This window comes from Bacillus rossius, chromosome 15 (assembly GCF_032445375.1).
Source record: "Bacillus rossius redtenbacheri isolate Brsri chromosome 15, Brsri_v3, whole genome shotgun sequence".
NCBI lineage: Eukaryota > Metazoa > Arthropoda > Insecta > Phasmatodea > Bacillidae > Bacillus > Bacillus rossius.
This window is the reverse complement of record NC_086342.1, coordinates 42308621-42326208: the sequence shown is the minus strand read 5'-3', so window position 1 is coordinate 42326208 and position 17588 is coordinate 42308621. Positions and strand designations below refer to the sequence as shown.

The following is a 17588-nucleotide window of genomic DNA, read 5'->3' as shown; positions in this document are numbered from 1 at the left end:
AGGAAATACTGTGAAAAGTTCAGGGAACATTTCCCGACACTCACACAAATTTCGTTTACGAAACGTCAAACATGTTCGAAAACGATGCAAAATATTCACGGATAAATAGCTACACAAGCTTACGAAAAGGATGAAAGATATTAAATAAAATATCGTTAAGTGTTTTAGAAAATAGTATGGAAAACTATTCACAACACAATAACGTCCACGTCACTGACCAAAAGTCATAACGAACTAACAACTGCTATATTGCTGATTGTTGATCGCTAAAGCGGCGTCTCGTGTCCCCAAAGTGACGTCACGTCGTGCGGCGGAGGAGGGGAAATAAAAGCGCGCGAGCCCGGAATGGCCTACCTCCTATTTTACTTACCTTGACATAAACTAATCACTCCTGGGTACATATTCGTCAGAATATGCCCTAACAAACTAGTAAACATTTTACAACACGACGAAAAAAACTCATCCTTTGTTGCGGATGGTCTGAAATAGCTAATATCTTTTTTCTTTTGAATTTTTAACAGGCTCCGCGCCTTTGCATTTTACTGGGACGCCATCTCTTACATAACTCTTTCTCAAATAGAAACATTCCAGACGTTTTCTACTTGAAACATGGCCTCTGACTGGCCGGGGCGGAATGCCGTTAACGAAATTTACAAAATCACATCTTGTAAACAAAAGGAATTAACAAAGTTGCAAACACAAAACTGAATTAAATTTAAAAACATAATTTCCAACAATGCCACATCCTTCGTATATGACACGTATAATAACACAGTTTATACGTTTTGTTCAATTGGCCCTTAGAGGGGTATATCTAATTGCCGGTCCATATATGTCTTCCCCACTACATAGAGCATAGCTCTCGTAGATATACCTAATTAATAAGAATATATTTCTAATGTGGGCGAACAATATACAAATTAAATAATAAAATTTCATAATAATAATAACAATCAATATAGTAAGTTTTTATAAATAATAATATCATTAAAATAAATCATTTCTTTCTGTGCATTCTGAAACTAGTAACAGCACAGTAGGTTTTATTAACGTGTTGGAAATAAGATTGGCACATTTTTCTCGCTCTCAACACATTTCTGGGGATTGAAAGTAGTACCTACTGAATTTATTAAAGGAAGCAAATTTTTAATAGAATTATTAACTTCAAATGTATCAAAACCAGCTTCGAAAATAGATCTTTGGAGTTGGAATTAACTTACAAGGAGAATATGATGTGGAATAATTATGGGAAACCTTTCTTGCTTACACAATATAGTCAGAAATCTTGAGGATAGTGTCAATATATTTTGAAAGAGGGAACCACTAATATAATAATATTTAAACGATTTTTTTTTTTCAATCAACTGGACAAACCATTTTTTACTTATGATGTATTTGAACAAAACTTTTATCGCAAGCAAAAATTTTAAAATAATGTTTTCATGTTTTGAGGCTAAGTAGATTACAGATTAATTTAGTAATTGCTAAATAGGCGTATTGATGTAAAATAGCGCTAAATTACAATCTTAATTATTTTGCGATTTACTCTCATTTACCTAAAATTCTAACAAAGAATATTGAGTTTGAGACACGCGTTTAAGAAATTACAGTCCAGATTTGATGTGTAAATATAGTATCTTGATTTTAACCAGTGCTAAGCATGGAGGTAATAGTCTATGGAGTGGAAGCGTATAACCAAACTTGAAGCATCCTAGCAGACGATGTTGAAAGACAAGGATAGAGCTAAAGGTGGCAAAAACGCCAATGTTTACATTATTTTGAATGGCACCGTTTTAATTTTTCGCTGAATATACGTAATGGTGAAAGCTTGTGCAGCTTTTGGTTGCACTAATAGATTCGGCAGTTGTGGTGGATTAAGTTTCCACAAGTAAGAAACTGTTATTTTCTTTTTGTAAATGTATAATGTGCGTTCATACAGCGAGAGATAAATTTGGCTTTTAAATTTTCCTAACCCAATTTTAAGTGCTGGTGGACGACGTAAATAGTATTGTAAATAGTAAATGTATATTTAAGATATTATATTTATGAACATGTAAATTTAATGTGCTTTTAACGGTCGTTACTTAAAATATGGCGAGTAAACGGAGCGCACACGTACGACGCAAGGCAGATGCACTTAAACTTAATATTTTACATAAATTTTATTCTGTTGACTACAAGCTTGTCATTGTTTTGTCTACCAATTGATAATGTAGTAAAAGTTCCATAATCACGTATCCAAGTTGATATCTTGGTCCTGATGGCATGACCCTGTAATATCTAACTGCAGTATCTCGAAAACCAGTAGAAATTTAGAAACGCCGTTTTCAAGGTAAGTAGAGGAACGCCATTAGTGTTTAAAAAAATATGTATTATCAGAATTTTATTATTTTATTTACGGAAAAGCCGCGACCTAAGAATTTTACCCTTTGTTTATTGTCACTTGTCAAGTGTTTATATATAATCAAATAGGTAACTTATAAGTATTGTGAAATATAACTTTGCTGACGAGTCCTAAATACTACTTGTACCATATTTGTGTAAAAGTGTAGTCTCCTGGAAAACAAAGAATTTAATTGAATTCAGTGGCTTCATAAATTAAACATTTGGACTAGGTAAGTTGATTAGCAAAAAAAATGTGCGCATGAACAATTTTAATTATGCATAAAATCACATTGGCCTACCCTAGGCACTTTCAACTGTTGATGTAAATTAAATTTTAAGGAATATTAAAACAGCATGTTTATTTATTCACAATGCACGAATCTTGAGAAGTATCTACATGTAAACAGCAACACACACTGTGACTTACTCTACACTTTCGCAACCTTTGTACAATTTTCTCATTAACTGTTTTTAAAAAAATGTTTTATTTGACTACAGTTTGCAGCATAGCATTTCGTGGAATCCAAAAACTCGTTTGAATTGAACATTCGTTAGTTTTGCTTATTACTGTTCTGAGGTTGTAATCTATAGTATAGTGTCGATTTCATAACACTTCGCATCAGTCGTCGCAGTACATCAATAATAATATTCACAGTAAAAAACAATATCAAGACAATGTTAAAAACCAAGTATTATAGTTGCTCATTGTATTAAACAAACATGCAGAATCGTAAATACTTGAATGTGGTATTGGCAGTTCGTACACTGTCTGTAATTAAATCTTTCCGTTACCGTTTAAATGTGAAAGATATGCTAGCCCTCCTGCGTGGTTCTTTATTACTAATAATATAAAAAGAATAGTTTCATATTTAAATTTTTTGCATGCACATTTCCTAAAGCGTCATACAAATTACATTGTTGTCTGCTATTCTTTTGCCACTCGCAATATGGCGGTACATGTAAACAATCGTCGTGCGCATGCGCAGTCCGAAGATTTTATTTCGGGTACAGGCTTCATTGATTACCCTTGAAAAGTACGCCTGCTTCCACTCCACAGACTATTACCTCCATGGTGCTAAGTTGATATATGTCTATATGTGATGATGTGTGTGTATTGTTGCCACTTTATGTTATTGACCTTTTGATTGTAGTAATTCATTTGAAAACTAATAGAATTAAAATAAAAGTTAATTCGCCAAGGACGCGGCTACAACCCAAAAGCCAAGCTACTTCAGATTAGTGGTGGGCTTACCTGTTACTTTTGAGTATCAGTGAAATCGGTTCCAGTGAAATTTAGGTTCCTGTAAAATTAAACGGTGAACGGTGAAATCTCTCTCTAGTAATGCTCGTAATCGTAAACTGCTTCCTCGCACCGAAAAATGGTGAAATAAAGGGGATAAGTGAAATCACTGCCTCTCGGTGAATGATGAAATTAAATACATGCAATGTTTTTCACAGAAACCTTTCATTTTGTTTTGAGTTTATTTCGAGTTAAAATTGAAAAATACTACATAATTATTATTTTAATTTTTTTTAATAATATTGATTCCATATTTATATCCCTGTCCTTTCAGTTCAATAATATAACTAACACATATTAATTTTAAACATTTATGAGAATTCATTATCTACCGTGATATTCTGCTAGGCTTTCATTCGGTGAACGGTGATTTTTTTTTACTGTAATTATTACAAGTATGCAATTCGTATACTCCACATACAGTTTTACTTCAAAATATATACATAAAAAAATGATTGTACTAAGACTGAAAATGTCAGAAACTTAATTCAACGATTATGTGGACACTAAAAGCTAGTGGTCGTATTACTGTAGGTAATCAATTTCACCGAATTTCACTGATACTTGTAGAAACTGTTCGCAGGTATACCCGTGAAATTTTGATATCGGTGAAAAAGTAACAGGTATGGATTTCACTGCCCACCACTACTTCAGATAATGGCAGTGAAAGCCTGCGAACATTATTAAATATGGTATTAGTTTGTTCCAAACTTTTATATTCGTTATATAATTTGACGTCGTCCAGCCGAAGGCCACACAAAGCCCGACCTGCACCCGCCAGTATCTGACCCCGCTAACGGAACACACTCCTAGCCATGGCCCACCCGAGTCAAGCGAGCCTCCGATGCCAAGGTAGAACCAAGGGCCGTGTCTAATTAATTAAACACCTCACCCCCAGTTCATTAACAATAAAAAATAATTTAATATTAACTTCAATATTAATTAAAACCCCCACCCAAGGAAAGTTGGACGCAGGAACACTCACGTGTGAACTTGCTCTAATAAGTTTGTGAGTGCATCCTTTGCGGCCTTCAGCCTTAATTGATTATAGTGTTGTGTTAACGTTAATATTACCTCCCCGTTTTTTATGTGTAACTAGCAACTGGAGCGGTCAGCAAGCGACGAACAGTCTCTGGTGTGACTCTAAACATTGAAACTTAATTTACAGAAATGAACTAATCATAATTATTAAAGGCCATCTGCCAATAAGATTATTTAAGAATAATTAATGTATGGATTTAGAGCTGCTCTTAGATTATTATTATTGAAATAAATTCCGAATAACAGAACTTTAGCAACTTTGGCGCGAGAGAACGCTGAGACCTTCCCTCGTGCCAAGGGCAAACGCCAGTACCGAGCGACTCGCGGACCGGGGCGGATGTGTGTTCCACGGGGAGCCATCATTCTTTGTTCCACACTAAGCAGTATTTATGGTAATTATAGTCATCAACCTAAACCTATTTTCCTGTTTACGTAAACTCCCAGTGCGTCCCCGGTTCTTTTACGGTGTTGGGCTTAACCCAGCCGCTTAACTTTAAACTCCCCGCACGAGACATTATGCGGGGTAGTTCACCTTATGGCACGGGCCGCCTCCCGCTACCAATGAACTTTTACTCAATGTCGAGTGCACAGGCACCAACGACAGCTAAGTGTAAAGCTTTGCATCTAATTTAACTGTGGGCCACGGTTCACTCAGGTGAATACGGGTGCCGCCAAATTAGCAATTTTCGGGATTGGCCGTCTCCAATCAACCTCCCCCTTAACCTCGGCAGGCGTGAGGGCTTAAATTAGTGACAGTGCGTCAGAGCACTCATTTTTAACCAAGTGTAATTTTGTAGGGTAATTCCTTGTATGCCGGGCAAGTGTAATGTAAGTGTGATTGCGACTGTAATAGTCCAGCTGATTAAACGACCACTCCGCACACTCCATGCGCGACGTGTCATCGACAGTATAAATCTCGAGTTCGTGTTTGTTATTGTATTGAGCCTCCCTGTCCCAGCTAGGAATCAGTGTATTATGCTGCACAGGGCCTGTGATGTGATACCAGCTAGGGCCCCCCCAACCACGAACTTCACCGACGGTCCTAGCGGGCCACGCAGGGGCAACACACCCACGAAACCCAAATTCGGTTAGACCCTGAGCTAACCTGGCGGCTTCCCGGAACACAATTTGAATTAGAGCCAGTTTTCCCGCTAGGATACACGCCCGGTCTCGAACACGAGAACCCGGACGGCGGCTTCATAAACTTTTATATTCTGACGTCGTCCCGACCATAGCCTCTATGCCCATGCTCCGCACCGCTAGTACCCGATCCCATTTTCAGAGCGCACCCCCAGCCCAGCGGGAATGAGTCAGGTGAGCGCCTCGGGCGTGACCCCAATAGACTCAAAGAAACTTAAGGGGACGGGACCCCAGGGGCTCGAAACCATAAAACATTTAAGGGAAACGACATTAGAACAAAATTACTAATTCCCAGACATTAAACAAGTGCGTCGTAGCCACTCCATGCGAGCACCGCACGCACGGAGCAGACAACGAACCTCATTAACATTCAGAGCTGCCACTGTCCTTAATTAAAGTGCCCGTGACAATGATCAAGTCGGATTAGGAGAAATCCCAATAATACAGTTCACAGGGAGACAATATGTTAATAAATTTACAATCGCCAACTTGATGCCACAATTCAAATAATTAAATACACTAAAACAATTGTTAAGCCTTAAGCACCAGGTGCTACCTTTTAATTGGGCACCTGGAACGTGTATTTAGCTTATAATAGAGCAAATAGCTTTTGGCGCCGGCTCACAAAGGAAGTGAAAGTTTCCCTCCCTGGCGAGGCGGCCATGTTCGACAGTCTCCAACCACTCCGCGCCGGATCAAGATGTGTGTCCGTGAGCAGCCTTCCACTATGTTTCACCGATCGTTCATTCTTTAGTCACTTTAATATCTAAACCTTTTCCTTTACTTCATTGCTGCTCACGTCAACTAGGCGTGTATTTTGCGGACCCGGGCATAACTCGACCGTTTTCTTTAGTGGTTCCGCACCGCGTCGCGGACCACGCGACTTACGGCACTGGCCGACTCCAGCCAACACGCTTTCGCTAGACCGCCGCGCATACGCCTGCCGGCTGCAATCTCAAGTAAGTGTAAGGTGTAAGTTAAGATCATGCTCACTGAGACACCCTAAGACAGTTAACTTTCGGTACTGGCCGTCTCCAGAGCACTCGTAACCTATGCCCCGTGAGACTGCCGCGGCAAATTTATTGTGTTATATTTGTGTCGTGTTTGTTCTGTAATCAGCGTGTGTTAATGTAACTGTACAATGGCTCAGACGCCTTATAGCGCTTTCGCATAGTGTTTGTAGCGGCTCTGCTACCGCGTAGAGTATGCATAGGGAGTACCTCGTACCCATGCGTACCACCGGAGAAGTCCATTAATTAAACGTAAATCAACATAACCGGTGTCGCTTACGATTATTTCGCGCCACACCGTCCTTCACACGGCCGAGTGGCCTCGGGGAAGTTCAGGTTAGATTTCAAGCCGCGTACCTAGCGGAGCACGCGGGGGCAGAGTACCCACGACCCATCACCAACGGCCTAGTGTTCCATTAGCCTGGCGCCCCCCGGACAACAGCAGCATCGCGACGCCCGTAGCGCCCGTCAGGTACTTCCCGGGCCTTATACAGAGGCCGGGTGATGGTAATTCGTTATATAATTAAATGATAAAAAATTGAATGATGATTACAGTGGTCATTTTGGTTTTTTGAAATTATTATTTGCAGTCATTGCAGATTGGTAAAGATAACTTTACCTATTATATGCTTTTGTTTAAGCAAAATATTTTTATAATAAAATGTTAATACACCTATTCTTGATAATTTTTTTCTAAATCATTACCTTAAAAATATATTTAATTGCTAAATTTGTGACAACATATTAACTACTTGTATAAATACATTTGAATACTGAAATATTATTACGTTTATCTTTCTAAATTATATAATTTTTTTAGTGATAACGCTAAATTCGACTCTAAAAAAGTTTAAAACTAGCATCTCTAATATGTTATTTTTATTTTATGTTTTAGCTGGGATGGTACTAAATGTTTGAAACAGTTCAAACATACCTTGGAAGAAAATGTAGACAAAATTTTAGACGAAGAATCTGAAACACAAAACATCCAGAAGACCAACATGTTACAAGTTTCCGGTTCTCGAGAGGTAGAAAGTATGAACCAGTCTAAAGAGACCGTAGTACCCACTTCTGAGCTGCCACAGAGAACGAAACGAGCATCGCTGGACATTAACGAAGAGTACAGTATTGCATTTGCTATCAGTATTATTATTACACCTACTGATTCTTGTTATCATTTAAAAACAACCAAGTCGTTTTATTTGTGGCAGATCTAAGCGCACATCTGAACGCAGAAACAAAAGGGACGTGAATATGTTGGTAGGAGAAAATACTGAAGATGATATTCCTAATGAGGTGCCAACAATGATTGTAAGTATAGATTATATATTAAACGGAATATGACAAAAGTACATCTCAGCTCTAAATAAATTATTGAATAGTCAGAATCGACATACAAGGAATAGTACCTACATAAAGAGTTCATTTCTATAGAATATATATAATTGTATCAGAATGTTGGCATGTCTTTTGTGCACATTTACTTCTCTCATGCCTTCGTACAGCATGAGCGAATGTAAACGACATATCACAGTAGTTGCAAGGATGTCTAGTTGAGGGTTAACGCGCCTTCCAAGTCTTGCATAGTTGTGATCGAGGCAGATGGTGCTACGCTTATGCTTGGAGTGCTGTTTTGAAATAAATGTAACGCTTTGGTGCATATATCGTTTATTTCAACCGGCTAGCTCTTCCTTTGCATATCTTCAAGTGACTTCTCAATTCATTGTTGTGAGTAAACATCTTCCGATATTCATCACAGAAAATCATAGCGCAAGATGCATTCTTCGTACAATTACTCTTCTCATGACACTGCATATTGGAGCTTCTTTAGAACATCATATTACAATGCTGGCATTGATGTTGGCTCCATACGTGATCCCGAAGAACACCTGGTATATTCCATATCCATACGCTCTTCAGATGTTATTGTGGTTATATAAGAGAGAGCTCCAAAGCGATGTTCACTCTTCAGAGTCCGAATGACATCTGAGGCAATAATTAAGCTCACATATCTATATTCAGCATCTATGACAATCAGCTAACATAGGGTCTATCTTCTACCTCCACATTCTTTAAATCTGTCCAACTATTATAAAATTATTTCATTTTAAGAATGTTGAAACCCTCCAGATTATGTAGATCCATGACATAACCAATGTAATCACTATGTTAACCATTGTACAACAACCACTTCCCAAACCAAAGTTCACACGACTTTCTTTAACTTAACTTGATATATTAATAAAAATGCCCAACATACACTTAAAAATATCGAAAACTTCTTCCCAGGTTATCAAAATAAAAATGTTCCATTCAGTTCTCTATATAATTATTTCCATTTCTCATTTATTTAAAATTTCCCATCTGCTATGTCTTAATGGAACCATAAATCATTAATGCTATCCCAACTCATTGATTATATACTACAATTAAGCCAGCATATTTACGAAATATTACCCACAGTATTTTTCTTAGAGTTATCATTCAAATTAAACCTTCCAGCCCAACGCAAGGTTATAGAATGTTTTATTGCATTCCTTTTCATTTTCTATCAATCCTGAACGAACTAATTTCATCCAAGAATTTCTTTCTCCATATTATGTTTGTGGCATAGCTCTATTCATTGGCATGACTTAGTGTTTGGTAATTTTATTCCTAATTCCCTTGAAATGAGAAACTTTGAGTCATTATGGGAGTTTAAACTCAATTTTTGTGCAATTTTTAAGGTCACATTCATTAAAGCTGATGATAATGACATAATACAAGGTGGTTTACCCGAAACTGATATCACGACCTTGAACCTGTTCCAGGGCAAACATCTATACAGGCATATTTCTTTAATAAGTTTTAAGATGTGTGGTTTATTTATTTCTTTATATGTCAATTGTGATATGGTGAAGTATATTTTCTCACCTAGAGTTGAACTTAAAAAACATTTTAAAGTTTACAAAAATTTTAAAAATTAAAATTAAAATTTAAGCATTATTGGATTGTTTGTGACGTGTGCAGGCTGAAGAGGATGCTTCAAAGTCACAAGACGCAGCTTGGAAAGTGAACTTCCCAGACGAGTTCGCCACCATCATGTTTACCAATGGTTGCAAATATGTTGGTCGCATCTCACGTAAAATAATGGAGGGAACTGGCACATACTACATGTCCGATGGCTCGACTTATGAGGTAATTAATATGTCAATTTATTTCTTTACTAAAAATGCTTAAATGTTGCTTGAACTTTGACTAGTTAGTACTCATATTCTTCAGAAAATATAAATTTAGTCATATTTACAATTTTAACTGGCTGCTTGGTTGCATCATTGAATATTAATATGTATTTATAGACGTCGTCGAGCCATTAGGAGTTTTCATTGCAATTTAGAATGCTAGTATGGCTGCCAGACATGAGATGGCATTGTAATCGCCTGTCAAGCCTTTGTGTGGTGGGTAGGGAAAGTAATCATCCAGAATAATTTAGTCCTTTCCATTTTGTCGTATGAATTAACTTTAGAATGGCCGCGGAGAAAATATACCTCTTCCTCCTTGGGATTTCTGAACTCAGGTTAACTGGTTCCAATATTATGTTTGACATGCATTTGGGGATTTAGTTAATACTTACTTACAACGGGAACACGACAGTCGCCAATTGCTTTTATCCTGTTGGTTTGCCTGTGCTGGTTTTGAGTCTGATACTGATTAAACCGTATCTATACTAATATTATAAAGCTGAAGAGTTTGTTTGTTTGTTTGTTTGTTTGTTTGTTTGTTTGTTTGTTTGAACGCGCTAATCTCAGGAACCACTGGTCCGATTTGAAAAATTCTTTCAGTGTTGGATAGTGCATTTATCGAGAAAGGCTATAGGCTATATTATATTATCAATAACATTAGGGATCCTTACTAAAAGTCCAATAAGGTAACCCAAGGTGTAAAAAAATGACCCGAAAAAATCCTTACACGGCGTGCGCTGCGAAACCTATTGATTATATAACAAAACAATGTACTACCACTTTGCAGAACATATAATTGTCTTCAAAATATATCGCGTACCCATATGTCTAACTGTTGTAGTTATCTCACAATTAGTGTTTTCTTTTATTTTTTTAAATAATTAAAATGCCGTCGCTTCAAAAACTCTTTATTGTGTACCTTGGTATTAATCCTTATTAAAATAAATTACTGAATATTCAAGACGAATTCAATACCTGTTTAGAACTCTTTGAATTATTCAATTCGGACGTTTCATTCAAAAGATATCGCGATATGTAAAATGTAAGTATAAGTGTTGTAGCCAAATAAGTATTAAGTATTGCACGCCCATGTATGATGTGGTGGGCGGTCATGAGGGGCGAGAGGGTGTTAGCCTCTGCGATATATTCGCACCCCCAGAATAATACTGTCGTAACTCCCAAAAATGCCATTTTGAGGTAAGTGCGCAGCCTGACTCACCGTTTTTACACGCATAGAACAGTAAAACTGTCGTATCTCTAAGTACGAAGGACATCAGTCAATGAACAAAACCACAGTATAGATCTAATCGTTTTACAGTGGGTATAAACACAAAGACTGTCGTAACTCCAGTTACCACAGTTTTGCTGTTAAAAGAAAACATTTTTTAAAGTTTGGTACTGTGGTAACTCCAGTTACAACAGTTTTGTTGTTAAGAGAAAATATATTTTGAAGGTTGGTACTGTATGTTACAGCTGGTGACCGCCATTATTAACCGAAAGATGTTATATTAGATGGGATTCGCAGCCACATAAAATCCTTCCCTGTGATAGAAAGCCACTACTTACGTGCTCAAACAAGGCGATGCTATTTAGATGGGAGCCTATCGATTTCTCACATGTACCGACTGTATAAAGAAAAATGTGGCATATCAAATGAGGCATGTGCTAAGGAACATACGTATGCAAGAGTGTTCAACAACGAATTTAATTTAGGTTTTTTTTCACACCAAAAAAGGACCAGTGTGTACTTTGCGAGCAATACAATAACGCCAGTCTTGAGGAACGTGTGCAGCTCGAAGATAGATATCAAAACCACATTAAATGAAAATAATGTCATGTGAAATAAAAAGGGCTGATGTAGAAGTAGCACTCAAAAACAAGCAAATAAGAGTATGTGACTTTGATTTACAGTCAGTACTCCAGACACCTTGTGGGAATGTTTCTGTATTGTATTATAAGAGGAGACTAAATGTGTATATTTTCACAATATTTGACAATGCATCAAAGGATGGCTATTGTTACCTGTGGAATGAGGCATCTGGAAACAAAGGAGCAATAGAAATTGCATCGTGTGTGTATGAATATATATAAAGTGTACAGACTGTACAGATTTCATGTTCTACAGCGATAATTGTTGTGCTCAAAACAAAAACAAATTCCTAGCTACAATGTATCTGTTCGCCACCCAGACACTACAGAAGGTAGAATCCATTACACACAAATATTTGATTGTAGGACACACACAGAATGCTGGAGATTCGATGCATTCTTGTATTGAAAAACAAAAAAAGAGAGCCTTGAAAAGTGGTCTTGTTTATATACCTTCACAGTGGACTGGGATTGTTCAGTGTTCCAAAAAGACAGGAAATCCTTATCATGTGAGGGAAATGAACTTTACCGACTTTCATGACTTTAAGACATTATCTGCAGAAATGGGAAGTAATTTCACTGTAGATGAACATGGAGATGTCATGAAATGGAATGACATTCGCGTACTAAAAGTCAAGAAAGATCACAAATATGTGCTGTTTTATAAGACCGATTTTGAAAGTGACGAATTCAAATCTATCCATTTTAGGCGACGTCGAAGAAGTCGTCCGTTTTTTGAGGGTTTTTCACTCACTCCTGCCTACATAGCAAGGCCATGCATCTCTTCTGAAAAGAAAGACCTTTCATCATTATGTACTGATGGAATAATTCCAAGTGTATATCACGAGTTCTATCAGTCCCTACCAACAACTACTGATCACTTGATCAGTCAAAGCAAAGCAACAATCCCAATGAGGATACTTTGGAATGTGAAAGCGAGTAGCTAGTGTTTTTTTGTTGTTGATGAAAACTCTTTACAAACAACTGCAATAATGTGTTGCATTGATGATACTTGTATTTTAAGTTTAATTTGGGACAGTGTAATTAATGTTTGTTCTCTATAGTAACTACAGTATATTCAACCAACTTGAAGTATTTAAATAGTCACTGACAGTCAACTTGTTGTATCTACATTTTTTAATGTTCAAATTCGACTGCAGTTGTGTTGAATTAACTTTTGTTATAAGTATTATAAGTGTAATTAAGGAAAATGTAACATTTAGTTTTTGTTTTTACTAACCAGAATGTCAATAATCATTCATAATAAACATTGTTGTAATTATTTATTTGCACCTGTCACCAACAGTTAAACTGTTGTAACTTCTTTCATTATTTTTTTTAAATATTTATATTCAATTTCAGATGTCTTTTAGAAGGTATCTTCAAAGCATTGCTATAACAACACATGCCACAAAAATTACGAAAGGGAGGTAGCTGACCCTGATTTATCATGACACTTTCAAATTTTTAAACCCAATTTACTCAAAACATTGAATTCGTAGTTACGACAGTCTTATTCTGGGGGTGCGATATATATAAATTTTATTAGTTTTCATTTTCTGACAGGCAGAATTGTTCACATGGTGTTGATTTGTTTTTTGATAAGTAATGTGTGCCAGATAAGTGATGATAATGGGTCAGGAAGATAATACATATGGGACAAACAGGAGTCATGAAATTGGTTGGAGTAAGAGTGTAAAACCCTGCTTTAGATCTCGATTTTGGTTTTTAGTTTGGTTGATTGAAAAATTTGTGGTGTTGACTCATTAGTAGGGGCAAAATTATATGGTGAATTGCGATATAACCGAAATAACACCAAAAAGCAAGTTAATACACCAAGTGGACCGTTCAACCGATCGCCACGGGTAAACAGAAAATCATATGTCATAGACATACGAACAGTATATTGCGTGTCATTTTGCCTATGCCCACCACACTGTCATATGGCGCTACGCATTTGGCTTTAACTCGCGGACAATATATCACCCTGCGTTCAGCCCGGGCGACGCCGGCGATTGCAGCTAGTTTAACAATAAACTGGACAATTAAATCTTTGAGGGTCGAAGAACTTTACAAATTGCAGTAACATCTTGTTCCTCGAGTTAGGAACAACAACTCATACATTAAACTGGGTGCAGTTACGTGTTACGAAACAAATAAATATTTAAATATTTAAATATTTTACTTAAACAAACGTACATAGCGATCAACTTCCACTCCCACAACCACGTTGTCCGCAAACTAAAGATATCGAGTTCAAACAAAGATTACGAAGTCGGGAATAAGGGCAGCAAATAAATAAAAAAAACTTAACTAACATATATATTTTTTAAAAAATCTAAAATACAGGTCTACAAACATTTTGCCAAAAGAGGCTTACAGTTATTTGACTAACAAGTTAACTTTATAAAAACTGTAAATACCACAACCAAAATATGTATAAAAATAAACTTTTAAAAGCACCATTTAAACTGTGTTTGCCCATGAAAAAAGGTTACTGTTACTAAAATACTCAAAACATAGCACACTACCATACCAAAAATTTACAGCAGAAATCAATAAAACCCAAAAGAATTTCAGTGTTTTCTGTTGTGTAACAAATATGATTTTAGTGCATTTTTTTAGATAATTTAAGTTTATGTTGTTAACAAAATGGTTTTAATGTGTTTCAGCGGTTTCTGTTGGAAATAATTGATCCAAAAAGAAAAAAAGAAAATCAATATATTTTAGTGGGTCCTGTTGTCAATGCCCAGTGGATTCATTTAGTTTATTGCATTCAGTTGTAATCGATATTTGAACAGAATGCATTTGGGTTTGTTGTTTTATGTTGTGTTTTAATGTTTTGCATTGTATTCGATTGTTTTTTTATATCCCTTCTGTAAGGCAATATATTGTTTCATGTTTTATTTTTTTACCTCCATTGTATTCTGTTGAGTTGAATTGGCTTCTGTTTATAAAGTATTATGTTGTTTTCTGTTGTATTTAAGTGGATTTCATGATATTTCATTTTGTTTTATTGGTTTATTTTCTTAAGCTTTCTGTGTTTTTCTATCTATTTTAGTTTTTCAATCGTGTTATATTGGGATTTAGATTGTCTCTGTAATTTTCAGTTGTATTTTAATGATTTCATTTTTTCTGTTGGATTAAGTTGGTATCTGTTGCAAGGCTGTTGGTTTCTGATATTATACTTATTTTAGAGTTTTTATTGTTTTCTGTTAGTAGGTATCTGATGTAAGATATTCTTTTTGCTTCTCTTGTAATAAAATTATTTTTTTCTATTATTTTGTATTTCATAGGTTTCTATTATAAATCATTGCTTAGTTTGTGTTGTATTTTAGTGACTTCCATTGCATATGTTCTTTTTTTAGCTGTTTGGTGGAATTTTTACAAAAAAACTGGAAATTTTGGTGGATTATGGTTGATTTTTGGCAAATGTTGAGTTTTTTTTGGCAATTATGACAGATGTTAAAGGACAAGGTCAACCAAGATGGCCGCCGTGACGTCACAATCCAAGATGGTGGACATCGGCTCCAGCTCCTCACTCCGACTCCAATGCTCGGACCGGCATATACACACTATTTATGATGGTTGTATCATGGAACAATCAAAATGAATCCTAACGAAGTTTCGGATAACTCTCTGTTGGAAAATTTTTATAAACGTGTGAAATAAATGGCCACTACACTTCCCAAAGCTCGCAACGTTTGTATATCGAGGAATAATAACATATTTACTAAGGGAATTAGAAATTATTCGTCTCGTGTGTACTACTCTACAGATCTTGGTGGAAATTGTAAACGATGTGGCTTTTACGAATCTGAAATACACGTATTAATAATAAAATACATAAGTGCAAAATAAATGACATAAATGGAAACAATGCGGACATTAGATAGGGTTCCGAGAGTGCTAGAAGCTTGGGTTAATTAATCAGATATTGTGAACAGAAGTCAAATAGTAAGACTCTTTGCGAGCAGGTCTCGTGGACTTAGGTGTGGGAAGGGGAGGTGGGGTGAAAGTAGTGGCATGGGCACTGTTTGTGGCTCTCAGCGCTTCTCTGGAGGATGTGTGTTGGGAGGAGACATCACGACTGTGAGGACCGACTCGTTGTGGGTGGGGAGTGGAGTGAACATAAGCTGCTGATTTATGCTGTAGAGCGTGTCATTCTCAAATATCAATGACATATGTAAACATGTGTTATATTTGTGATAAGGATATTATTTCTGTGTCTCCCATGGAGGTTAGGCTCGAGATAGTGATATATTTTTTTTAATTAACAGAGCGAGGAAGAATTCAATGCATTGCTGGACGAAATGGTGTCGTGAAATTTGAAACTTACATGCAGAAGCCAAAGCGTATTTAGCTTGGCAAGTCACACTCTAGGTCTTCTCACAATGAACACAGCACATTTGTGACTATATTATACATAAAGTTTGCTTAATGACTATTGGTTACACCACTGTCATCGCAAGGTGCACTGGCACCTGTCAAAAGCTTCCTGCCGACATCACAGTAGTCATCTTTAGTAGGTATGGACCAAGTTCATCTCGTGCTCCAAAACATAGAGACGCTATAGTTCATTCCTCACCGGTGTACCACTATAAAATTCTCAAAGCCACACCTGTGCGCTTCTATTTTGTAGAGAAAAGACATGTAGAAAATGCCAGGAGCACCAGTAAATATCTTTGATATTTTCGAATGACACATCTGTAGGAACATGTTTGGAAAAATCAATTAATTTCAGCTCGTCCCTTTTATACAACATGATAGGGTTGATCAGTATCAGATGTGTTCAGGTTTGGCTATATTTCTGCACGAGATAGAAATAGTCTACCTTATCATAATGAAACATGGAGTAATAGGTCCGAACAATCGCTAGCTTATCACATGCAATGTCTTCAAAAATAAAATGGAATTAGGTTTGGTCTTACACCATAGAACATCATTATAACTCTCCCAAAATCTAAAAAGGTTACGCTCCTCGATGTTATGCAACACATATGCCCTCTGCTAGTGCATTGTCTGCTCCAGTTATTTCTGTTTTAATAGGTGTGTTTAAAATGTAATCCATCTGTATTCTCAAGAAGAAATAAAGTTACATGTCTTCCTTCAATAAAAATAACTATCAATTACACAATGAAACATGGGCAGTACTAAAAGCTAGTGCTGTATTTTCCATTCGTCTATAGTATCGTAGTAAATCATGTGAAAAGGCAATGACATTCACTGTGGGACAGTTTATCCGAAAATAATAAAACAAGCAAAACTATGCATTATTTCATCGTTGCAATGTCATATTCTATGTAAGTATATGACTAAAATACATGGGCTTCAAAATCAAATTAAATAATTTCCAATGTAGTTACACCAATCTACGTACAATTAATTTGGCCCAGGAACATAACTCACACAAAGCCTCACATTATCAATTCATGTATAAAACATTAGATAATGCATAACTAAAACACAATATCCCTTACACAATGAGCAATAATCCAACATACACCATGCAAAAGGGATGTACCAAAACGGCCCAACAAATCACCAACCAACGTAAATTTTGTAAGGGCAAATAATAGTTGTTTGGAGCATCAATAAACTAACATAAGAAAAACATAAACT

General features: G+C 36.4%; 1 protein-coding gene across 1 annotated transcript in view; it reads left to right on the top strand.

Annotated features, from left to right (window-relative positions):
- Nucleotides 1-1695: 1695 nt before the first annotated feature.
- Nucleotides 1696-17588, top strand: part of LOC134539495 (radial spoke head 10 homolog B-like) — a 31452-nt gene continuing 15559 nt past the window's right edge. Inside the window, exons 1-4 of the mRNA XM_063381570.1 lie at nt 1696-1888; nt 7772-7996; nt 8088-8187; nt 9886-10053. Coding sequence (XP_063237640.1) covers nt 1818-1888; nt 7772-7996; nt 8088-8187; nt 9886-10053 — 564 coding nt within the window. The 5' untranslated portion in view covers nt 1696-1817. The remainder of the gene's footprint in view (nt 1889-7771; nt 7997-8087; nt 8188-9885; nt 10054-17588) is intronic.